Here is a 19,272-nt window from a genome sequence, read left to right as displayed (position 1 = left end):
CAGCACCACTTCTTTTGGAAGTTGATTCCAGGTCCTAGTCGCCCTGACAGTGAAATAGCGCCTCCTAATGTCTAGCCTGTCCACTAGCTTGTGTCCATTGTTTCTTGTAACTCCCGGGAGTGCTCGGGGGAGCAGGGACTCTCCCAATGCCTGCTGGTCCCCCTTGACTAGTTTGTAGACTGCCACCAGATCCCCCCTCAGCGTTCTCTTTTGAAGGTTGAACAGGTTCAGGTCCCGTAGCCTCTCCACGTAGGGCCTGCCCTGCTGCCCCCTGATCATGCGGGTGACCCTCCTTTGGACCCTCTCCATATTGGCCACATCCCTCCTGAAGTGCGGCGCCCAGAACTGGACGCAGTACTCCAGCTGCGGCCTGACCAGTGTCGCATAGACGGGGAGGATCACCTCCTTGGACCTGCTCGAGATGCATCTGTGGATGCACAACAAGGTATGGTTGGCCTTCCTGACCGCATCCCCACACTATCGGCCCATATTCATTGTGGCATCAATGATGACTCCAAGATCCTTCTCTGTCTTGACACTGGTGAGAAGGGAGTTCCCCAGGCTGTAGGTGTGCCGCTGGTTCTTCCTCCCCAGGTGCATTACCCGTCTCGTCTTGTCTCATCTCGTCTCGTCTTAAATAACACAATTGATGCTGTTTTCACCATGTGCTTTGGGGACTATTCCTCAACCAAATTCCTCAGTTGCTGTCAGGAAAAGTTGCATAGTATATTGTCTCAGTCTTCCTTCTCATGATTTCACAATGCTGATCTGGCACTAGGTTAGGTTATTCTTTTCTTGGCATTCACATATTTGATATCTTTGTAGCCCTCTATCAAATCCTTTCCATTTTACACATTATAAAACTTCAGTTACATTCAAAACTTCTTTAATAAATCAGGTTATTCAGACCCCTCATCATTTTAGTTGTTCTTTCCTGAACCATCTCCTGTTTGTCAGCATCTTTCTGTAAATTAGTTGACTATTTATGTTACCAACATCTTCACAATGGAACTGTATACAGAAGGTCAATTAAATTGCTACACTGGGATTCACTGCTTTAGGATATTTTTGGTCTTTTTGGATTTGTTTGTTGCATTGCTTCATTGAAGAATTAGATTTTATTTGCTGGCCCCTATGCCCTGTAGACCTTTTCTTGTTAGCTTCCTTCTGTCTTCCCTCCCCCACTAAATATCTGTGGTTTGGATTAACTTTCTCCCTGATGCATTAGTTTTCATTTTTTCCAAGCTGAATCTCCTTTTGTTATTTTCTTCCATGTTTTTACTGTCTCTAGGTCCCTTGATCTTATTTCTCTGTCATCATTGGACTTTGCAGCTCCTCCAAATTGAATAGTTTTTTATTATGAACTGTATGCTACCACTTCTGTACTGTTAATTCAGATATTAAATAAAAAGAAACCCAACATGGATCAGTGCAGTACCCTGCTACCAGCATCCATTCATCTCAATACATTACCATTTGTCAGCATTTCCCATTCTTAAGTCAGTCCTTTGTGATAATGCTGGTATCATAATTTATTTGAATAAATTTGGAGAGTTACAAGATTTCATCAGATACCCATTAAAATGGTTTCCTAAAATACCAATCTATTATATCTGCTGTTTTCCCTTAATTTGTCAGGCTGTTTTCAAAATGGTATTTGGAGCTGAATTTACAAGAGTGTGTAATACAGCCTCTAATTGTGCACGCTACTTCATGTACTATCTTGTGCCTGTGAAAATGGTCATTTGCCCATGCAACCAGATACATCCTGCAGTACACAGCTGGTCAGACTGAGGTGATCAGAACAGTTTCTTCTAGTCTTAAAAATCTATTAATCTATACATATAGGTGACAAGCCACAGTTTGAGTGTCCTACCAGTGAAATGTGGTGAACCTTCATTTTCGTCTGTCCTCATCATGTACTCAGTAATGTTACACCAAGGCAAAGATAAATTTAAATCAGTTATTGTTTGCCATTCAAAAATCTAGGGTCAATATTAAAACTGCTAACAAAATAGTACAATATTGTTTATGTACAAAAATAGAAACCAAGCCTGAAATTAACCTTCCCCACCCTGGAGATTTAGCAAAGCTTGCTCCTTTCAAGGTCTGTCAACTGCATTTACAGTTGTAATGGAAGCTTATACACATGATTTTTGAATAATATAAAACTCTAAATTACTGGCAAGGCAGACATCTGAACCAAATTGGAATTAGATTTGTATCAAACGATTACTTAAGTATTAGTATAATTTACTTATGATGGTAAAAGATACTAGAGAGGGAAGTGTGAAAGATAGGTTGAAGGACAATGCAATTCAGAGATGATCTGAATGCAGGGAAGCATGGTGGCTTAGGAAGCCATGTGGTTTTTTAACCATTCAATATACCTGGAAACTCTTGTATAAACACCATATGTGCCTCGGGTAGCACACCCCTTTCCCCAACTGACAATTCCTGTCAAAAACCAGGTGTTCTTGTACTTTGTAGCATGAGGTCCACCGCTGTCACCCTTGCAGGAGTCTTTAGTCCCAGAAAGGTCTCCAGCACAGAACATGTTTTCTGTAATATTTAAGTTGGTCTCTTCCATACATTGTTTTGTCTTTACACGTGGCAGGTCAACTCTCATAAGAATGGCAGCAGTAGCACCTCTCTCTATGAGACGCCCCCATCCACTCACTGTGGAGTATCTAATGGAGGACAGCTCATGCTCTGAAAACTGTCTTTCAGGCAAACATATCGGTAGCACATAATCAGTGAAGTTAACAGGCTTCTCCAGTTGCAGCAGGGCAATGTCATGTTCGACTGTGGCTGAAGAATACTTTTCATGAATTATGATTTTAGTAACTCCTCTCTCTTGCTCGCTTTCATCTTTCTTATTTATTCTGTGTTCACCTGCAAAAGTAATTAGGACTCTAGTCATGTTTAGATAGAGAGCCAGCTCTTTAACTTCACAGAGCTTGTGTAGAAAGAGATTTCTTTACTACTTATTTTATTACATTCCCACCCCTTCTATTGCATCCTGATTTTTAAAATGTTTCTCCTTGGTTCACCAGAAATAGTTCTTGTTACCCCAAAAGGTCTGTGCCTTCGCCTCTCCCTTCCTTTCAAGTTTCTCCCTTTGATTGGAGCTATGCAATAGGGTTCAGTTACAGAATTGCAACAGAAGGCTACAACATACATATCAGTCTGTATTTCTGAAACAAGATGACAGAAGTGGATACTCTTTCAATTCAGTCTGTTACTTTATTGAAGCACATACTTTGGCTGTTACACAATTAACTCATAGTAAAGGTCAGAATGGACTAGCTTCCCTGACAGTTATTTTTGTAACTTTGTGTAATTTCACCTGCCACCCCCTGGGAGACAGGTTCCTCCTTCACGTAAATCCCTAGGCACTTGTATTCCCCAGCTGTAGGAGGAACAGAAAATCAGAGTGTAGTTTCTGCAACCTAGGGAATTTATCCTACATGTGGAAGTCACTCAGGAACATCCATCAGCTTCACATATAAGGGAGATGTAGGAAAACCTTTTTTGCTACACATTGGGCACGTCTACACAAGATGTTTACTACAGAATTGACTAATTAGATCCAGAGTAAACATCTTGGCATCTACACTTGTGACCCTGTTAAGCCTCAGGGAACCAATAAACTCAAGAGTTTTTTACTCTGCAGCATCGCACATGTAGACGCTAATGCAGCTGACTGGTACGGGGGCTGCCTGCCAGCTAACCCCACAATGGAGAACACTTGTGCCCCAGCTAGCTCCTCCATAGCATGTTGATTTAGGTCAGAACAGCCCTGAGCTGGCAGGCTGACCGCCAGGACCATGTGCCACCTGGTGCTGCTCCAACCCAGCTCAACATGTTGTGGTCCCAGGTGCATATTCAAATGGTGCTCCACATTAATTGCACGTGTAGATGCACCCCTTGATGACAGACTTTCTGTAGCTCACTGGCCATGGCTGTTACCATCCTCCAAACCTTCTTAAGAGTGGATTTCATGGCACAGAGGCAGAAACTGTTCACATCTTTGCATCACCCCATTACAATGGGGTTAATTCTGCAAGTTTTGAGCCACTCCTGGTCAAATGCTAACATTCTTGTTTTATGGGACTTTTTAAAGACTTATTTTATGGCTCAGGTCCAGTGTGAGGAATCTGAGGTACTGCTAACTGCTGCAGTTGCATATTGTATTTTGTAATCCATTTTGAAAGCTATTTATTGTCTTTAACATTTAACCCCTCAAAATATTTTCCTAGCTCCACAAAATAATTTGTAGCATCTCTCCTGACTTCAGAGAAGTTACTCTGGGTTTTTGGACATGTAAGAGTATATTTTGGGACCCCAAACCTTGAGAAACCGAGGAAAGAAAAAAATGCATACCTAATTTTATCTTCAGTTGTTTGACATTTGCTTTTTCTACACAGTGAGCTGCAGTAACTACCCAGTTTGGAGCCAGGAGGGAACCCCCACACTGTTCTTTGAGATTCTGTAATATCAGAGCCTGCAAATACACAACCAGAATATTTATGTTTTATAGCAATTTGCTGGATCTGCAATTCTATACATGTTAAAGAAAGTATCTATCTGTTGTATTCATATGACCATGAGATTATTTAAAATAACATTTGATTTTTGGTTGAGATGTGTAATCCCAAGGGCCCTTTGCTCAGAATACAAAATGTAAGACTGGATCTTTTAGTAATTTAAGGGGATATAAAGGGGCTTAAATATCCATCTTCCAGTGAAAGCTAACAGGAGGTGGGCATTTAACTCCTATGGGTTCCTTTGAAAATCTGGGCAATAGTTCTGTGGGACTTCTTGTGGATGAAGGTACTTAGCAGGGGCAATAGAATTAGATATGGCACCAAATAATGGTACCTTGGCAATGATGGACTGTCTTGTCCTTTGCTTTTTTTTTAATTAACAGGATACCTAGGAAGCTAATTTGCAATACGTTATTAAAACAGTCAGTCATAACATGAATTACACATTTCCATTTTCTAAAGGAAAAATTTCCGGACTGGCTTTTTGTACAGTTTTGTGGTCATTTATATTGCTAATCTCTCTTTTCTTTTTTTTTTTCTCTCATGTTGGAATACATTAGTCACCTCCATTCCATGGGACATGGTAGAAAAATTCCCTTATATTAACTTTCCATATTTTGCCCCAGGGCTTCACATGAGAAACTGCACCAGACACAAGACCAAGCCGCAAGACCAAGAACTGAATGGGCAGAGTGTGGAGGAGGCTGAATTACTATTTCACTCCAGCAAAAAGGCAGAGTGTGGAGGAGGCTGAATTACTATTTTTCTCCAGCAAAACCAGCCACTTCAGAGTAAGGTTGAGGCAGGTGATATTGAAGGGTTTGGAGCTTACGTTACCTTAAGCTGTGCCCTAACTGTTCTACAGATGACAAGAGGACTTTGTTATCAAACTCTGACAATCCTGCATCTTTCACAAGGGCCCAACTGATGAAAAAGTGTTAAATGAGAAAAAAAATGCACCCCCCACCAAACAAACCACAACATTGAAGACTCACCTGCCATGGACATACACCTGGAGGACATTCCTTACCACCCACAATTCTCCCTTCCTCAGTTTTATTTCTTTTTGCCAAAACAGGTATTTTCCCACAAGGATAATCCACTTTGGAAAACAACAGAAGTATAATAGTTACAATAATGTGACTCAATACAGTGAATGTGTCAGAAAACCCTGTGCTGGGGTAATTCCATTAAACTTCTTCAGTGGAGTTATGCCTGGTGGCATAGGATTAGCTACTCAGAAGTTACTCTAAATAGCTCAGCAAGTTAAGTGGTCTTTTTAATTCTCTCTGGATCCAGTTTTTTCTGGATCCTTCATGGTACCTGGGTCTGCTGCTATTAAACATTCTGTTCTCCCTTGTCCTGGAAACCCTGTAAGCTGTATGCAGGAGGGGGTATTCTCTGACCCACTTTGAGAGCAAGGCCCCAATTTGTATTCTATGACAAACTGGGCATGTTTACATGTGAAATTAATTCAACTGAATAAACTCCAGCACAGTTTGCATCAGAGTCTATTGCTCCCAGGTGCACTGGTTACATGTACACCTGGGACTGCAGCACAATAAGCTTGGGTGGTGCAGCTCTGGTTGGCAAGGGTCCCAGAGGTCAGCCTGCCAGCTGCTGGGAAATTATAGGCTGGTCAGTTTGACCTTGCTACTGGATAAAATTTTGGAAAAAAATATCAAGAAGTCCATTTGTGAGAGACTGGCAGAAGGCATGATGCTGAAGGATAGCCAACATGTTTTCCTTGCAAACAGGTCATATCTGCCCAACTTCATCTTCTTCTACAATCGAATAATGAACTGCTTAGATGTGGGAGATGTGGTTGATGTCATAACCTTGGATGTTAAAAAGGCCTTAGATATGGTTTCCCATGATGCTCTTATAAAAAAAAAAACTGGTTGATTGTGGGCTGGCAGAGTCCATGATCAGGTGGACTGGGAACAGGCTAAGGGGTTGAATACAGAGAGTGTTAGTGAATGGGTCTGTATCATCTTGGCGGGAGGTGGCCAGTGGTGTTCTGCAGGGTTCGGTTCTTGGGCCTGTGCTGTTCAACATCTTTATCAATGACTTAGATGAGGATGTGGAAGCATGCTGGCTAAGTTTTCAGGCAATACTATTATGGGGAAAAGTAGTCATGCTAGGGGATAGGATGCAGATCCAAGTGGACCTGGACAAGCGGAAAGGTGGGCAGAGCAGAACTGGATGCAGTTTAATAAGGATAAATGCAGAGTGCATCACTTGGGGAGAAGTAACCAGCAACATGGATATAGGTTAGGGTGTACTGGCGAGCACAATGGCTGAAAGGGACCTTGGGGTTATGGCTGATCACAGGATGAACATGAGCCACCAGTGTGATGCTGTAGTTAACAGAGCTAATAGCATACTGGAATGCCTTAGCCAATGTGTCGTGAGCAGGGCTAAGGAAGTGATAGTTCCTCTCTACTCAGTATTGGTGAGACCCCAGCTGGAGTACTGTGTCTAGTTCTGGTACCGCACTTAAGATGTGGAGAATCTGGAAAGGGTTCAGAGAAGGGCCACAAGGATGATTAAGGGCCTGGAGGACACACCTTATGAGGAAAGACAAAGGGATCTGGGACTGTTCAGCCTGGGGAATAGAAGACTGAAGTGGGACTTGGTTGCTGTCTATAAGTATGTAAGACGTGAATATCAGGAGCTGGGAGAAAAACTGTTCACTAGGGCACTCCAGGGGAGGACAAGGAGCAAGGGCAATAAACTATTGGGGATGGTTTCAGGTTGAATATAAAGAAGAACTTGTTTATGGTAAGGGTGATCAGAATCTGAAATAGCCTTCCCAAGGAGGTGGTGCAGTCCCCAGCCTTGGAAGTCTTTAAGAGGACACTGGACAGACACCTTGCAGGGATCATTTGATCTCACCAGTATTCCTGCCCAGAGCAAGGGAGTTGGACTTGATCTTTTGAGGTCCCTTCCAGCCCTTACTTTCTGTGATTCTGTGATTCTGTGACCCAGCTCAACGTGCTGCGGATGGACTGACTGGGGCATGAAGGTGCTTCAGTATGAGGCTAGCCAGCAGGCAGCCTCTGCACTGAAGCACCCTTGTGACCCAGCCAGCCCCATCAGCATCTACATGTGTGTTGTGGCACACTAAATGATGCCACCATCAGATAGTATTTAGTTTGGGCAGTACTATCCCATGGCGGTGTTTATTAGTTTACTGCAGCCTAATAGGGCTGCACACAGATGCTGACTTTGTACTGCAGAGCTAATTAGGCAACTCCACAGTAAATGTCTTATGTAGACATGCCCACTGGATCTAAAATCTCTAGATTCTGTAGCACCCAGACAGTAAAAACCTGTGCTCAGTGAGGTCAATCCTGGCCACTAACTTTAGTGGGGCAAGGATTTCATTCTGATGGGGTGGGATTTCAGATAAGTCCTTGTACTTAAAAAGTTTCCTACTAACCAGCTCGGGGCAGCGTCCTGCACAATACATACGTTTTTTTGGCTTGCTTTTCTGAGGTTCCTAACTCTCCTCTTGGGCTTTATAAAGAGTGGGGGATGACATACATGTCTATCCTGGCTTCTGAAATATACTCTGTGGGCTCAGACACCTAGTATAGATGACTTAGTTCTTTATCGGATTTAACTCTTGATTTACAGAACGTTACCATGGGGAATGCAGGACACTTCATCACTTGCTAGCTTGTAACCTTCTGCACAAAAACATGTTCGTTTTCCAGTTGAGTTCAGTTCAGTGCAATAGTGTTCACATCCACCATTGTCATATATGCATTTCAGCAAGTCATCAAAACCTAAATAAGGAAAAAATGCATGTGGGTTTGTGAGTGTCAAATTTACTGCAATCTCAGTTATTGCCAGGATGGTCAAAGACAGGTAGGCAAGTGCAAGTAAATGTTAATGGCAGAGCTGCACAGAATTAGAACTAAGTTCTCCAGCACAAATTAAACAGATCAAAAGTTTGCCTTAAAAAGCATTCCATTAAAATCTTTTGCTAGTAGGTATCACGATGTATTATCTACAATATTGTAATTCCTTCCTATTCTTAGAGCTAGATATAATTGTAGTAACTGTTGTTAAATGTTCCTATATTAACAATAATTACTTTTTTCCTGTCCCCCACAAGAGCAGTCTGGAAAGGCCACTAGATAATTAATTGCACAAGATGACATCTCTTCTAGAGAAAAGACATATTTGAACATTTTGGTATTCCAGCCATCTGAATGGCTGAACTTTAACAGGTACTTTGTAAGAAATATTATTAATTATGTGACAGGCAAGGATATTTTGGGAGGTGATATCTTTTATTAGACCAACTGCATGTGATATCCTAGATCCCTGCATGGGAGACATTTTAGTCAAGTTTTTGAACCCAAAGTACTCTACTTCAGCCATTATTACTTAGCCAGATTTATTAGCAATACAGTACTTAGCCAGAAGTTGTCTCCACTCTGGAGACATTAGCAGCTGCCATATAGAACAATACTGTACAAAAAGAATAAGCACAGGGTGTGATGTAACCTTTCCAGGTAGGATTCACTTTAAGGAACAGTTTCATTTTCTGAAGTTTTTTTTTGGAGGAGGAGGAGTAAGGAGGAGCCCTGCAGATATTGATTGCAGACTGTTCTAGGGGGACTAGCATGTACAGGTGGTAAAAGTTAGGAATGGGCAAGAAAGTGAATGGCTAGGATGGATGACTAGAATAAGGTAAAAGAGAAGAGATGAGGGTAGAGATGTAGGCTGGGCTTGGCATGATGGAGTCCCTTTGTCAAGATCATTACTGGTAGTCAGAGACAATATTTAGGGAGTCCAGTATATCTGCAAGCTCCTCATCTTTCTTTGGGCCTCCAGTATTCTTAGATATTAACTCTAGTAGTCAATATACAGTTAAGAGTCTCAGCCAGAGTGCTGCAACACTGTATGGTGTCTTGAGATCCTTTTAAGGATGCTACAAGGAACCATGCACAATTAGCATTGTTAGGTGTGCAAATACCTGCACAAGATCCACAAGAAAAAGCCATAGATTTCAAATAGGAATCCATAGTGTCAAAAATATTCTGACCTGTTGTGGACTTCTAGTTCATTGCTACAAGAGAACTGCTTTATCATTTTTCCATAGTAAAAAATGAGTGAAAGTGAAGAGCTTGCATTTTCCAAGGAGTGCCTTGTGTGTAATGAGAGGTGCCTTAAGTCTAAAAGGTTAAGAACCACTGGTATAGAGAGTTAGGACTAATGCCCATTGAAATCAATAGGAAAACCTCTGTAAGTTCAGTAGGGTTTTTCTGTCCCCATATGCTTTCAAGACCCTAGTCTTATTTACTTGGTTACACATCATTTCCATTTTCAAGCCAATGCACCACTAGAATTTAGTCACAGAAAAGTTCCTTTTTCTTCAGGTCAGAAAAGTGAACTTCTCAGAAGATCCATGTTGTGTAATAAGTATTCTGCTATTACAGAGTGACTGAAATGCCAGATTCCTTTATAGCACAATTAACTACAGCAGTCATATATTCTGTGCAGGAATGGTACAGAGTAATAAAGTTTGCTACCATTTGTCAGAATACCTGGTATTTGAATTATGGTTTTCTTTTTTTCAAGATTTGCAATTGCTTACCTTTTTCACAATTTTTGCCCTCATAATCCTTAGGACAGAAGCAGACATAATCCTGAGCTTCATCAAAACATGTCCCACCATTCTGACAAGGATTGGGATCACACTGGTTGCTATCTGCAAAGAAAACAAACATTCAGCATCAGTCTGGTTCATAGGAAGAAATGCCATAGTATAATTTCAGGTATTGTTAGAGCATATAAAATTCCCCTACCAGTATAGATGTGCCAGAATTGCATCTGGAAGAAAAAGAGGAAAATTAATTTTAACAAGAATAAATTCAAAGAATTTCTATGGCCTGTGTTACATAGGAGAAGAGATTAGATTATCACTGTGGTCCCTACTGGCCTTACAATCTATGAATCAGTGAAAACAGGCATAAGGAAATTTTCCATATATGGTTTGTCATTTCATGTACCAAAGGCCATGAACACTGGTGATACTATAACTAACAGGTTATATGAGTGTTGCACCAAGCTAGTGAGAAGGCGACTAAATTTGCAGCCTTGGGCTAAGGACAGAAATTACACATAAACAGGTACAAGTGATCAGAAACTGGTTCAAATCTGTAACACAACAGAAGTTCAATGCACATAAGCCACTATCAAAATGTCTGAAGCAGGTTTAAGATAAACCTGGATGGATGTAGTATCAAACTTAACTGATTTAGGTGAAATCAGTTGATTGGACTTCTTTCCCAGATCTCCACTGGATTCAAGTTAATTTACAATCCCCCCAGCATCCCAGGATACTTTGCACCCCCCCCCCAAACCTCCTCCACCCTTGCAGGGTAAGCGGGCTAGCCTTGGCTCATGCTGCAGGTGTATGGCTGCATTTCTGGAATCAAAAGTGAAGCCTGTTCACTTGCTTATCAGTTCAATCTACGCAGTTTAGACCAACTGTGAAGACTGAATCAATTTAGCCTTGGGCTATTTGACTGTCTGTACTTAGCCTTTGAGAAAAGCAGCATCACATTTAACAATATTCATTTTCTACTTTCTCTCTATTTTATAATTATGATAAACCTAAAGGTCCAGAGAAGGTATTTTTTAGCCCCCACAGTTTAAAGGTCAAACTTAATTAATTTATATATGTAATCCAGGCTAAAAGTCTGGCTAACAGAGGACAATTAACCCACTGCTATCCATTACTTACTGTTCTTGTATGATCTTGGAAAATTTCTTTGGCTTCCTCAAATGAACACAGTTCTTCTATGCATTCTCGCTCTAGTGACCCAGATTTTAGTTCCTCCAAGAAGGTATTTGCTCTTCTTTGTCTTTGCAGCAAACTGTTTGCCTCCTTTCGCTTTAAGAAGACTGAAAAGTAGAAATGATTGGACATCTTTATTTGTTACACTTTTAACTTCAGAATCATGGAAAGCAGGGAAGATTCCAGCTAAAAGGAGTTTTGTATATTTTAAAATTGGGGGCTTTTTGTAACAGTGTTTAGAATATTCTCACTGTGCAACTTTGCAGTACCTCTGACAGAGATGTTTTTTCACCATGATGTACATATGAGGTCAACTGACAGATCTCACAATTTACACAGGCCACAACGTTAGAAAATTTTAACAGTGCTGCATTCCAGTATCTCATGAAGGAGTGTCAAGCATCACACTAGATTTTGTCAAAAGTAGGACAAGGTTTCCTTTAGTTCTGATACCTGAACTACCATACTGCTGGAGAACGGAAATACAGCTCCTCTCACAAGTATATGATTTCTCTTTGCATAAATTTAATTATACTCCACATATTATATCACATGGTAAGATAAAGGGACATCCTTTGACCCCAGCTGACTTCCTGCCCCTGGGGCAGGGGGCTGGATTTGATGATCTTCCAAAGTCCCTTCCAGCCCTAATGTCTATGAAATCTGTAATGCAAGACCTGAGTGCACTCTTTATCTGAAGCTTGTCTAAAATCTCACCCAACTATACAGTTAGCTTCTCTAATAGAAGATATAACATGACTCCCCACATGTGATTGCCTCATCCTTTTTAAATCAAAATCTTCCAGTCTTTGGACCAGCAGGAAGGCTTCTGTGAGCCATTAGTTGTCCATAGACCATAACTGAAAAACCACTAATTTAGTATAGTGGTGACCAAACTTGTGGCTGCATAAGTGGTGCAGGGTTGGTCCACTGGCCAGATCTAGTCCATGAGCCCACAGTTGGTGCTCAATCCAGTGTGCAGTCCCAGCACTACACACTGGATTAGGCCTCTGCTGCAGCCCTGTATCCAGGACTATGCTAAGAGGCCCACAGTGTTTGGAAATTTGGCAGTGGGGGAGTGGTGGCAGTGTGAATTGCTACTGAGCAGCCAAATTTCAGGATCACTGGTTTACTACATTTCTCTCTAATTTCTTCTGAAAACACTTGTGCGCCCTAGCAATACTTTTGGCTGGACGTTGGAGCTGGGAGGGCGCACACAAGGCGGAGGCAGATCCAGCCTTATGGCCACATACAACAGCACCCCGTGCCGCCACCACCTCCAAGGAGGTGGCGGCAGCGTGGGGTGCTGGCGACACAGCCCCGGTCTCACCTCCCACTCTGGTGCACAGGGCCAGATGCAGGGTGAGGAGAGCATGGGGCCAGAAGCAGAGCGATGGCACTGAGGGGTGCAGAGTGGCGGAGTTCCGTCCTTGTCAGTCCCCCGCCCCCATCAGTCATGATGGGCAACGGTGGGGATGGACTGGGCGGCAGTGCGGTACGGTGGGTGTCAGTGCTCTGTTCCCGCCCCCCCCTCCCTGTCATTCTTGATGGGCAATTGGCTAGTAATTCATACCACTGTTATAATTCATGATCATATTAATGTAGAATTCATGGTCTTTATATCATTCACGATACCCATATAATTTATAGTGAAAGATAATATTTTGTTATAATAATTCATTATATTATTTTTGGCCCAATGCAGTATTGTTTTCCTATAACTTTGTGCAGTAGAATGTACAAACAATCTTTTTGAGTTAGTGTACAATACCTTCCTACATATTAAAGAGTTAATTCTGAAGAGTAGTGATAATTTCAATGTCAACACTGCTACTTATTTCACTTTTGAGCAGTTGAGCAGAGATCTGGGATTGATCAAGGACTATTTTCAGTATATTCTTCCTCTCCAGTATGATTCCCTAAAGAGAGCGATCTACCTTTCAGTCAGAAAGTGGTTTTCTTTCTGTTTTGCAAAGATCTGTGCAAGGAAATGTTGAAACTTACTGGTGGGGTGGGAGTAGGGAAGTGTGCCCTGCTCATGCTGTTTACCTGCCAACCGTCACATCAGCATTAATATCATTAATATTTTTTAATACACATACAGACAAAATCAGAGCAAAACAAAAAGAGAGGATTACTGCCACATGACATGTCCTCTAATGACAATGATTATTTTTTCTATAAACATTTGCTGAAACAGACTTTTTCCCCCTAGGAAATCTACAAAATAACAATTCTAACAGAGTCTTTATTTAGTCTAGTTCCTAAAATTCTATTTAGATGTCATTTTCACTGTTCTGTCATTGAATTTACAAGAGAAAATAAATATGTGAAAGCAATTTGGAGAAGTAACTTTACTGTTATGAGAATGTCAGTTACCTTTTGTTTCTGTTCATGTCCTTTTTTGTTCTTTCAGAGTAAAAGTCATTTTTCAGTATTTTGCAATTGTTTTCTTATGCCATGTCTACTTATTCATTTATTAAAGTAAATACATATGCATATGTAGTGACCTCCCCACCCCTTCTGTGTTCATGCATGTGCATACGAAAGTGGAAAACCTTCCCTTTTCTTTTTGTATTTTTTCAAAACTGCCTGTCCACATCAGTTGAAAAGGGATAGTGGATAGTCTAATCTCACTAGCGCCCCTCTGGCTGCTTGGCTGCTGATTTCCAGGCATATATTAGCACTACAGATAAGCCAGCAACTAACTTGTTGATTCACATTCATGTTATGCTACATATTTGTAATGTCACTCTCTAATTTCTCCCTGATTGAATGACAGCTAATTGATTCTCTGCTTTCTGTATAATTCAATAATTGATTTTCAGATGAAACTAGAAGCAATTTTTCCACTGACATTTAAGGAGTAGACACCCATCCCAGAAGCTACAAGAGCACTGGAGTACTCATGCAGACAGCCACATTCATGAGGTATGTTTATGTACGTTTCAAACCTCCTGACAAGAAAATAATGTGATTAACAAAAGAACATTTCATTGTTAATAACAGTACATCTGTTTCCTAGGACATACCTGCAGCCAGAGAAAGAGGAAACAGCAGCAAAAAGTAGAGAAGCAAAACTCTGTAGTGACAGGAAACCATGATGAAATCTAAATGCCGGTGTCCCAATAACTTGTTGACACTCCAGGAAGAACAGTGCGGCCAAAGATCTCTATTTTCAATGCTTTGACCTAGAGGAAGGGGTGGAGAGTCACTACACAGAGAAAAATGAAACCTTTTACAAGGGGAAATGTCGCGATTCCCGAACACATTTTTGTGAACAAGCAAAGATGACCACTGCGAAGAACTCCTACTCGTATTGTGCAAAGACCAGGTTGAATACTATGAACTTTGCAATGCATTTTTATTAGTTACCTAACATTCCTAAACGTGGAATACTAGTGTCAATAAATGGCTTCAATTTGAATAACATTGTATTATGTGCATAGCCACTCAAGCTATGCACAAAATAGCTTGAGTTGGCAGAATTCCAAGCTTCAGGCTTATTGGAGTCAATGGGATTGCATTGTTGATGCTTAACAATATCAGTTCATACATATTCTTCTACTTCATCACCACTGTAACTCCAAACTACTGCCTGACACTACTATGAGGCACTAATTAACTAACAAAAAGGGTCAGGTCCTGTTTTGCTCTGTTCTTTTTGCAGTTAAGGAGTCATATAATATATATTGGTATTTACAAATATCTTAAGGAATATTGAATAGAAGAGGTGAGTGGAGAAAAAGTTAAATTTCATTAATCTTTTCAGTGGTTTTGCTCAATGTGGTCTAATCCACAGCCAAAGTTTTATCTGGAAAACAAGCATTCCTTTCAATTAATAAGTATCAAAGACTAATAACTTCAGAATAGAGTTTGCAAAGATTTGCTTAAGATATCAGCAACGGTAGGATTGTATTTGTCTTTGGAGACAAGCATTCCATAGCAAGCAGTTCCTTTTATGATTCTACTTTTTTAGGATAAACGAAAGTGGATTCTCTGAAAGTAAAAAGGTCACTTTCTACTACAGGCAGACAAGGGTCTTTGGGTAAATCTGCTATCTTTTATTAGACCAACTAAAATAGTTGGAAAAATTCTTAGCAAGATTTTGGGTACAAACACCCTTCGTCAGGCTGAGGAAATCACTTCCTTAGCCTGATGAAGGGTGGTTGTGCCTGAAAATTTGCTACGAAGAATTTTTCCAACTATTTGAGTTGGTTTAATAAAAGTTATCAGATTTACCCAAAGACCCTTGTCTGCCTATGTCCTCAGACCAACATGGCTATAACCTACATTCATGAAGGGAATGAGAAATTTTTACTCTGTTGCTAGCTTTCAGCATCATGATCAGGGATCTTGGTTTTCTTTGATAAAAAAAAAAGCGCCAGTTTTGGGATTTAAAAAAATAACCCAAAAAATGTGGATTGCAGGTTTCTTTTTTAATCCAAAAATTGGGGCTTTTTTTTTTTTTTAAATCAGAGAAAACCAGGATCCCGGATCATGATTAAGAAGAACTGGATCCAAGAAATCCATGGGTGTTTATACACGTGCTCTGGGAGGTGGTCAGGGAGGGAGGGAAGTGCTTTAATTAGCAAGCTGTGCTAATTAAAAGTGCCTGAGTGCCACATGTATCAGCATCCCCGTACTGAAAAAATGGTGGCGGGGTGCTTTGAATTAAAGCTTGCTCAATGAGCTTTAGTTCAAAGTGCCCTGCTACCATTTTTCAGTCTGGGGATGCTGATACATGCGACTCTGGAGGCTGCTTGACCATGTTAATTTCCACACTCCAGCAGACTTGATTAATTGAGTCTGCTCTGATGTGCAGGATTTACAGCGCATTGGAGAAGCCTCCTTGCATGTGTGTAAGTGCCCCAAGTTTCCAGCTAGTCTATCTGTGTGCAATTTATGAACATCCTTTAAATTAGCATTTTTGGACAGAATGAAAATTCTGCTTTGAAATCTGGTTACAGTATAGGAACACTGACCTTTTATTGGACCAACTTCATAGTTGGAAGAGATGTTAGAGCTTTTATTAGTCATAAAGTTATCATAAAAAATTATTGGACACTCATCCAATCCAAGTGATTTAATTTCTGTGACAAACAGCTCGTCTTCCTTGCTGAGACAATCCTCCTGCTTCTAGTTTCCTATTTCTCTTCTGCGTCATGAATTGGTTAGGAAGAGAGAAAATCTTGGCAGGTAGGCAGAAGAGAAAGTCTAGGAACTGGGGATAGAGTCAGAATAAAGGGACGAGTGTAGGAGAAGGTGCAAGTGTTTGGGGTGTTCTACAGTACAGCAGGGAGGTCTGTGTTGACTCCTGGGATGGGTTAAGAAGGGTGGGATAGGCCTCCTGTTCAGGGAAAAGAGAGGACAGGAACAACTGGGAGGGAGATACAGCCCCACCAGATTAGGGTAGGATCAGGAGTAGAAACTAAAATTGTGTTTACTTGTTTGCAACTGTTTCTGTATAGCAGCAAGAACTTATTCAGCTTTTGATGGTTAAGATAAGAACAAGTCTGTCAGATGCCATTGGAAATTTTACCTTTTTATCTTATATTCTGGGAGAACAAAAGCCACCATTATTATCTGAGCAAGCCTCTTTTTGCCATGAAAATAGGGACCACATCTTTGGCAGTGGAAGTGACGGGATTCTGCTACAGTAGGAGATTATTGCTATGGATTCAGTAGAACATGCATGACCCCACATTTAGTCCTGCAGCCAAACCTTAGTAGGACCTGTGCAAAGGAGTGATAGAGGCTTGGATACTGACCTCTCCCCTTTGTATTTGTAGGAAGAAATTGGCTTTATAAATCACCATTTCCACAAGCGTCTATGTACTAAGACTCCCTGCACATGCTTTCCCACTCTCTGTGTCAACTCTGGAAATAAGGGAGTGAGCATGTTCTGAGGGGTATCCCCAACACCATACCCCAAGTGGGCATTTTCAACACGCTCAAGAGCAGTGGCTTGTGGTGCCCCCCCAGGGAACCATCAGTGTCTCATTTCCAAGGAGTGACATATATACAGTGGGAATGAATGGGCTTTCATTTTGTTTATTCTTATTATTTCTTTGGGTTTATTTCCTTAGCAGCCAACACCTAGAGCAGTGATTCTCACCTAGGGGGACGTGGTACCCTGGAGTACCTTGACATCCTTTCAAGGGTGCTGTGAGGTGCCACGCAATATTAGTATGGTTTGGCATGAGAAAATTACAAGATAAATCCAAAGATTTCAGATAGGAATCCATAGTGTTACAAATGTTCTAACCTACTGTGGTCTTTCTGAGTTCTTTGCAGCAGAAGAGTTGCTCTGTTATTTTTCTGTAACCAACAAATAAGTGAAAACTAAGGGCTGGCATTTTCCATAGGGTGCTTTGAGTCTGAAAAGGTTGGCATTCCTAACAGTGCTGACACTGTGTGGCACCCCCAGGGCACCCTGGAAAATCACAAGGCACCTCAAGGTGCCCTGGCACTGCCTCAGGCATGTTATTTTTGTAACACTACAAAACAATAGATAGTTATGCACAGCTCCCTGGCTGGAGTTCAACAGAGTCACCACAGAGGCATGTTCTCCTGTCAGGGCATAATAGTGGGGTGCTCCTTACTCTCCCTATGCCTGGAGAGCTTGTCAGTGAACAATAGCTGATGAGCAAGGATCCTGGTTTTCTCCGATTTAAAAAAACAATACCAAATTTTTGGTTTAAAAAAAGTAACCCCAAATCCACATTTTTCCGTGATGAAAATGAAACACCACTAATATATAGTTTAGTGGCATTTCATTACTCACGGAAACATGTGGATTTGGGAATACCTTTTTTTTTTTTTTTTAAACTGGAAATTGGGGATTTTTTTTTTTTTTTTTTTAATCGGAGACAATCAGGATCCCTGCTGATGAGGCTGCATGGAAGCTACCTGCAAGGGTAAGGGCTGATTGAACAGTCTTTGCCACCCAGTCAGCTCTTGCCAGGGCTGGCAGTAATGGTTAAAGTGGCGGCACCTTTACAGTCAACAGGAGATTTTAAGGTGAGAGCTCCAGAAAGAGTTTGTTGCAGACCAAATCAAGAATCCAGCGCCACCCACCCCACATGGAAACACATGTGCAGCAGACTCTGTTGATCTCAGATAGGCCTCATCAGCTATCTTCAGACACACAGATAAGACAATCATGGAAGACAATCATCCATCCGTGACTGCAAGGGATTGCTGAATACCGTTACAGTTTAAAGTTGCTGGTGCTTGAGCTACAGCAGCCCTTTAGCGTGATAATTAGTCTCATAGAGAAGCAGGGCTGGCGGGGATCACCAGAGGTCATCTAATCTAATCCAAACTATACCACCCCATACAAACCATAATTGAAACTCTACATAAAACTAGTCAACCCTGACACAACACAGACCTAACACCCTAACCTGCTACAGGTAAAGCAAGGGAACCATAGTGGTCATCCTGCTTCTAGAAAATGTTGATTCAATATACACTCAAGAGGTCCTGGGTAGAGGACCACACCCCCCACTGCAGAGAAAGGCAAACACTCCTGCAATGCACACCAATCTGACCATGGGGTAAAATTCCTTCTTGGCTGCAAATATGGCAATTGGTCTGACCCTGAGCAGAAGGGCAAAATCCTCTACCCAGAAATCTCTGGCTTTGGAACCAGCAGGAACATTGGCACAACCCAGTCAAAGTCCCCAGCTTTGGCTGTAGCCAACACTCAATGCCTCTGAGAAAGGCTTAAAAACACCCTAGCACACATAGCAGAAAGGAAGGGGAGGGGGCAACCAGCAGAAGTCCTCAGTTTGCAGGCAGTTCTGTCACCCTTGCTGCTAGGTGACAGAATTGATGCAGTGGCTGATTAGGTGGTGGAGACTGGCTGATTTATCCTTGCTACCCAGGGCAGCTTTC

At 41.4% G+C, this 19,272-nt stretch overlaps 1 protein-coding gene across 1 annotated transcript; it reads right to left on the bottom strand.

Moving 5' to 3' along the window:
• Positions 1 to 622: 622 nt before the first annotated feature.
• On the bottom strand, positions 623 to 14,513 carry F7 (coagulation factor VII). The gene is made up of 8 exons (XM_006017267.3): positions 14,403 to 14,513; positions 11,317 to 11,477; positions 10,376 to 10,400; positions 10,165 to 10,278; positions 8,201 to 8,344; positions 5,546 to 5,652; positions 4,387 to 4,507; positions 623 to 2,895 (listed from the first exon to the last, which is right to left on the bottom strand). The coding sequence occupies exons 1-8, from the start codon at positions 14,470 to 14,472 to the stop codon at positions 2,354 to 2,356; spliced, it is 1,284 nt and encodes a 427-aa protein (XP_006017329.1). The 5' UTR covers positions 14,473 to 14,513; the 3' UTR covers positions 623 to 2,353.
• Between the last annotated feature and the right edge of the window lie 4,759 nt (positions 14,514 to 19,272).

Source organism: Alligator sinensis, unplaced genomic scaffold (genome assembly GCF_000455745.1).
Source record: "Alligator sinensis unplaced genomic scaffold, ASM45574v1 scaffold288_1, whole genome shotgun sequence".
In the NCBI taxonomy this organism is placed as follows: Eukaryota; Metazoa; Chordata; order Crocodylia; family Alligatoridae; genus Alligator; species Alligator sinensis.
This window is presented reverse-complemented; position numbering and strand designations above follow the sequence as displayed.

Excerpts from the sequence above, each read along its gene's own strand:
- F7 (XM_006017267.3), bottom strand. The coding sequence starts at position 14,472 with ATGGTTTCCTGTCACTACAGAGTTTTGCTTCTCTACTTTTTGCTGCTG. Across the intron at positions 8,345-10,164 it reads GGGCAAAAATTGTGAAAAAG|GTTTTGATGACTTGCTGAAA; the intron begins GTAAGCAATTGC and ends TTCCTTATTTAG. Across the intron at positions 2,896-4,386 it reads ACAACTGAAGATAAAATTAG|GTGAACACAGAATAAATAAG; the intron begins GTATGCATTTTT and ends TTACTTTTGCAG.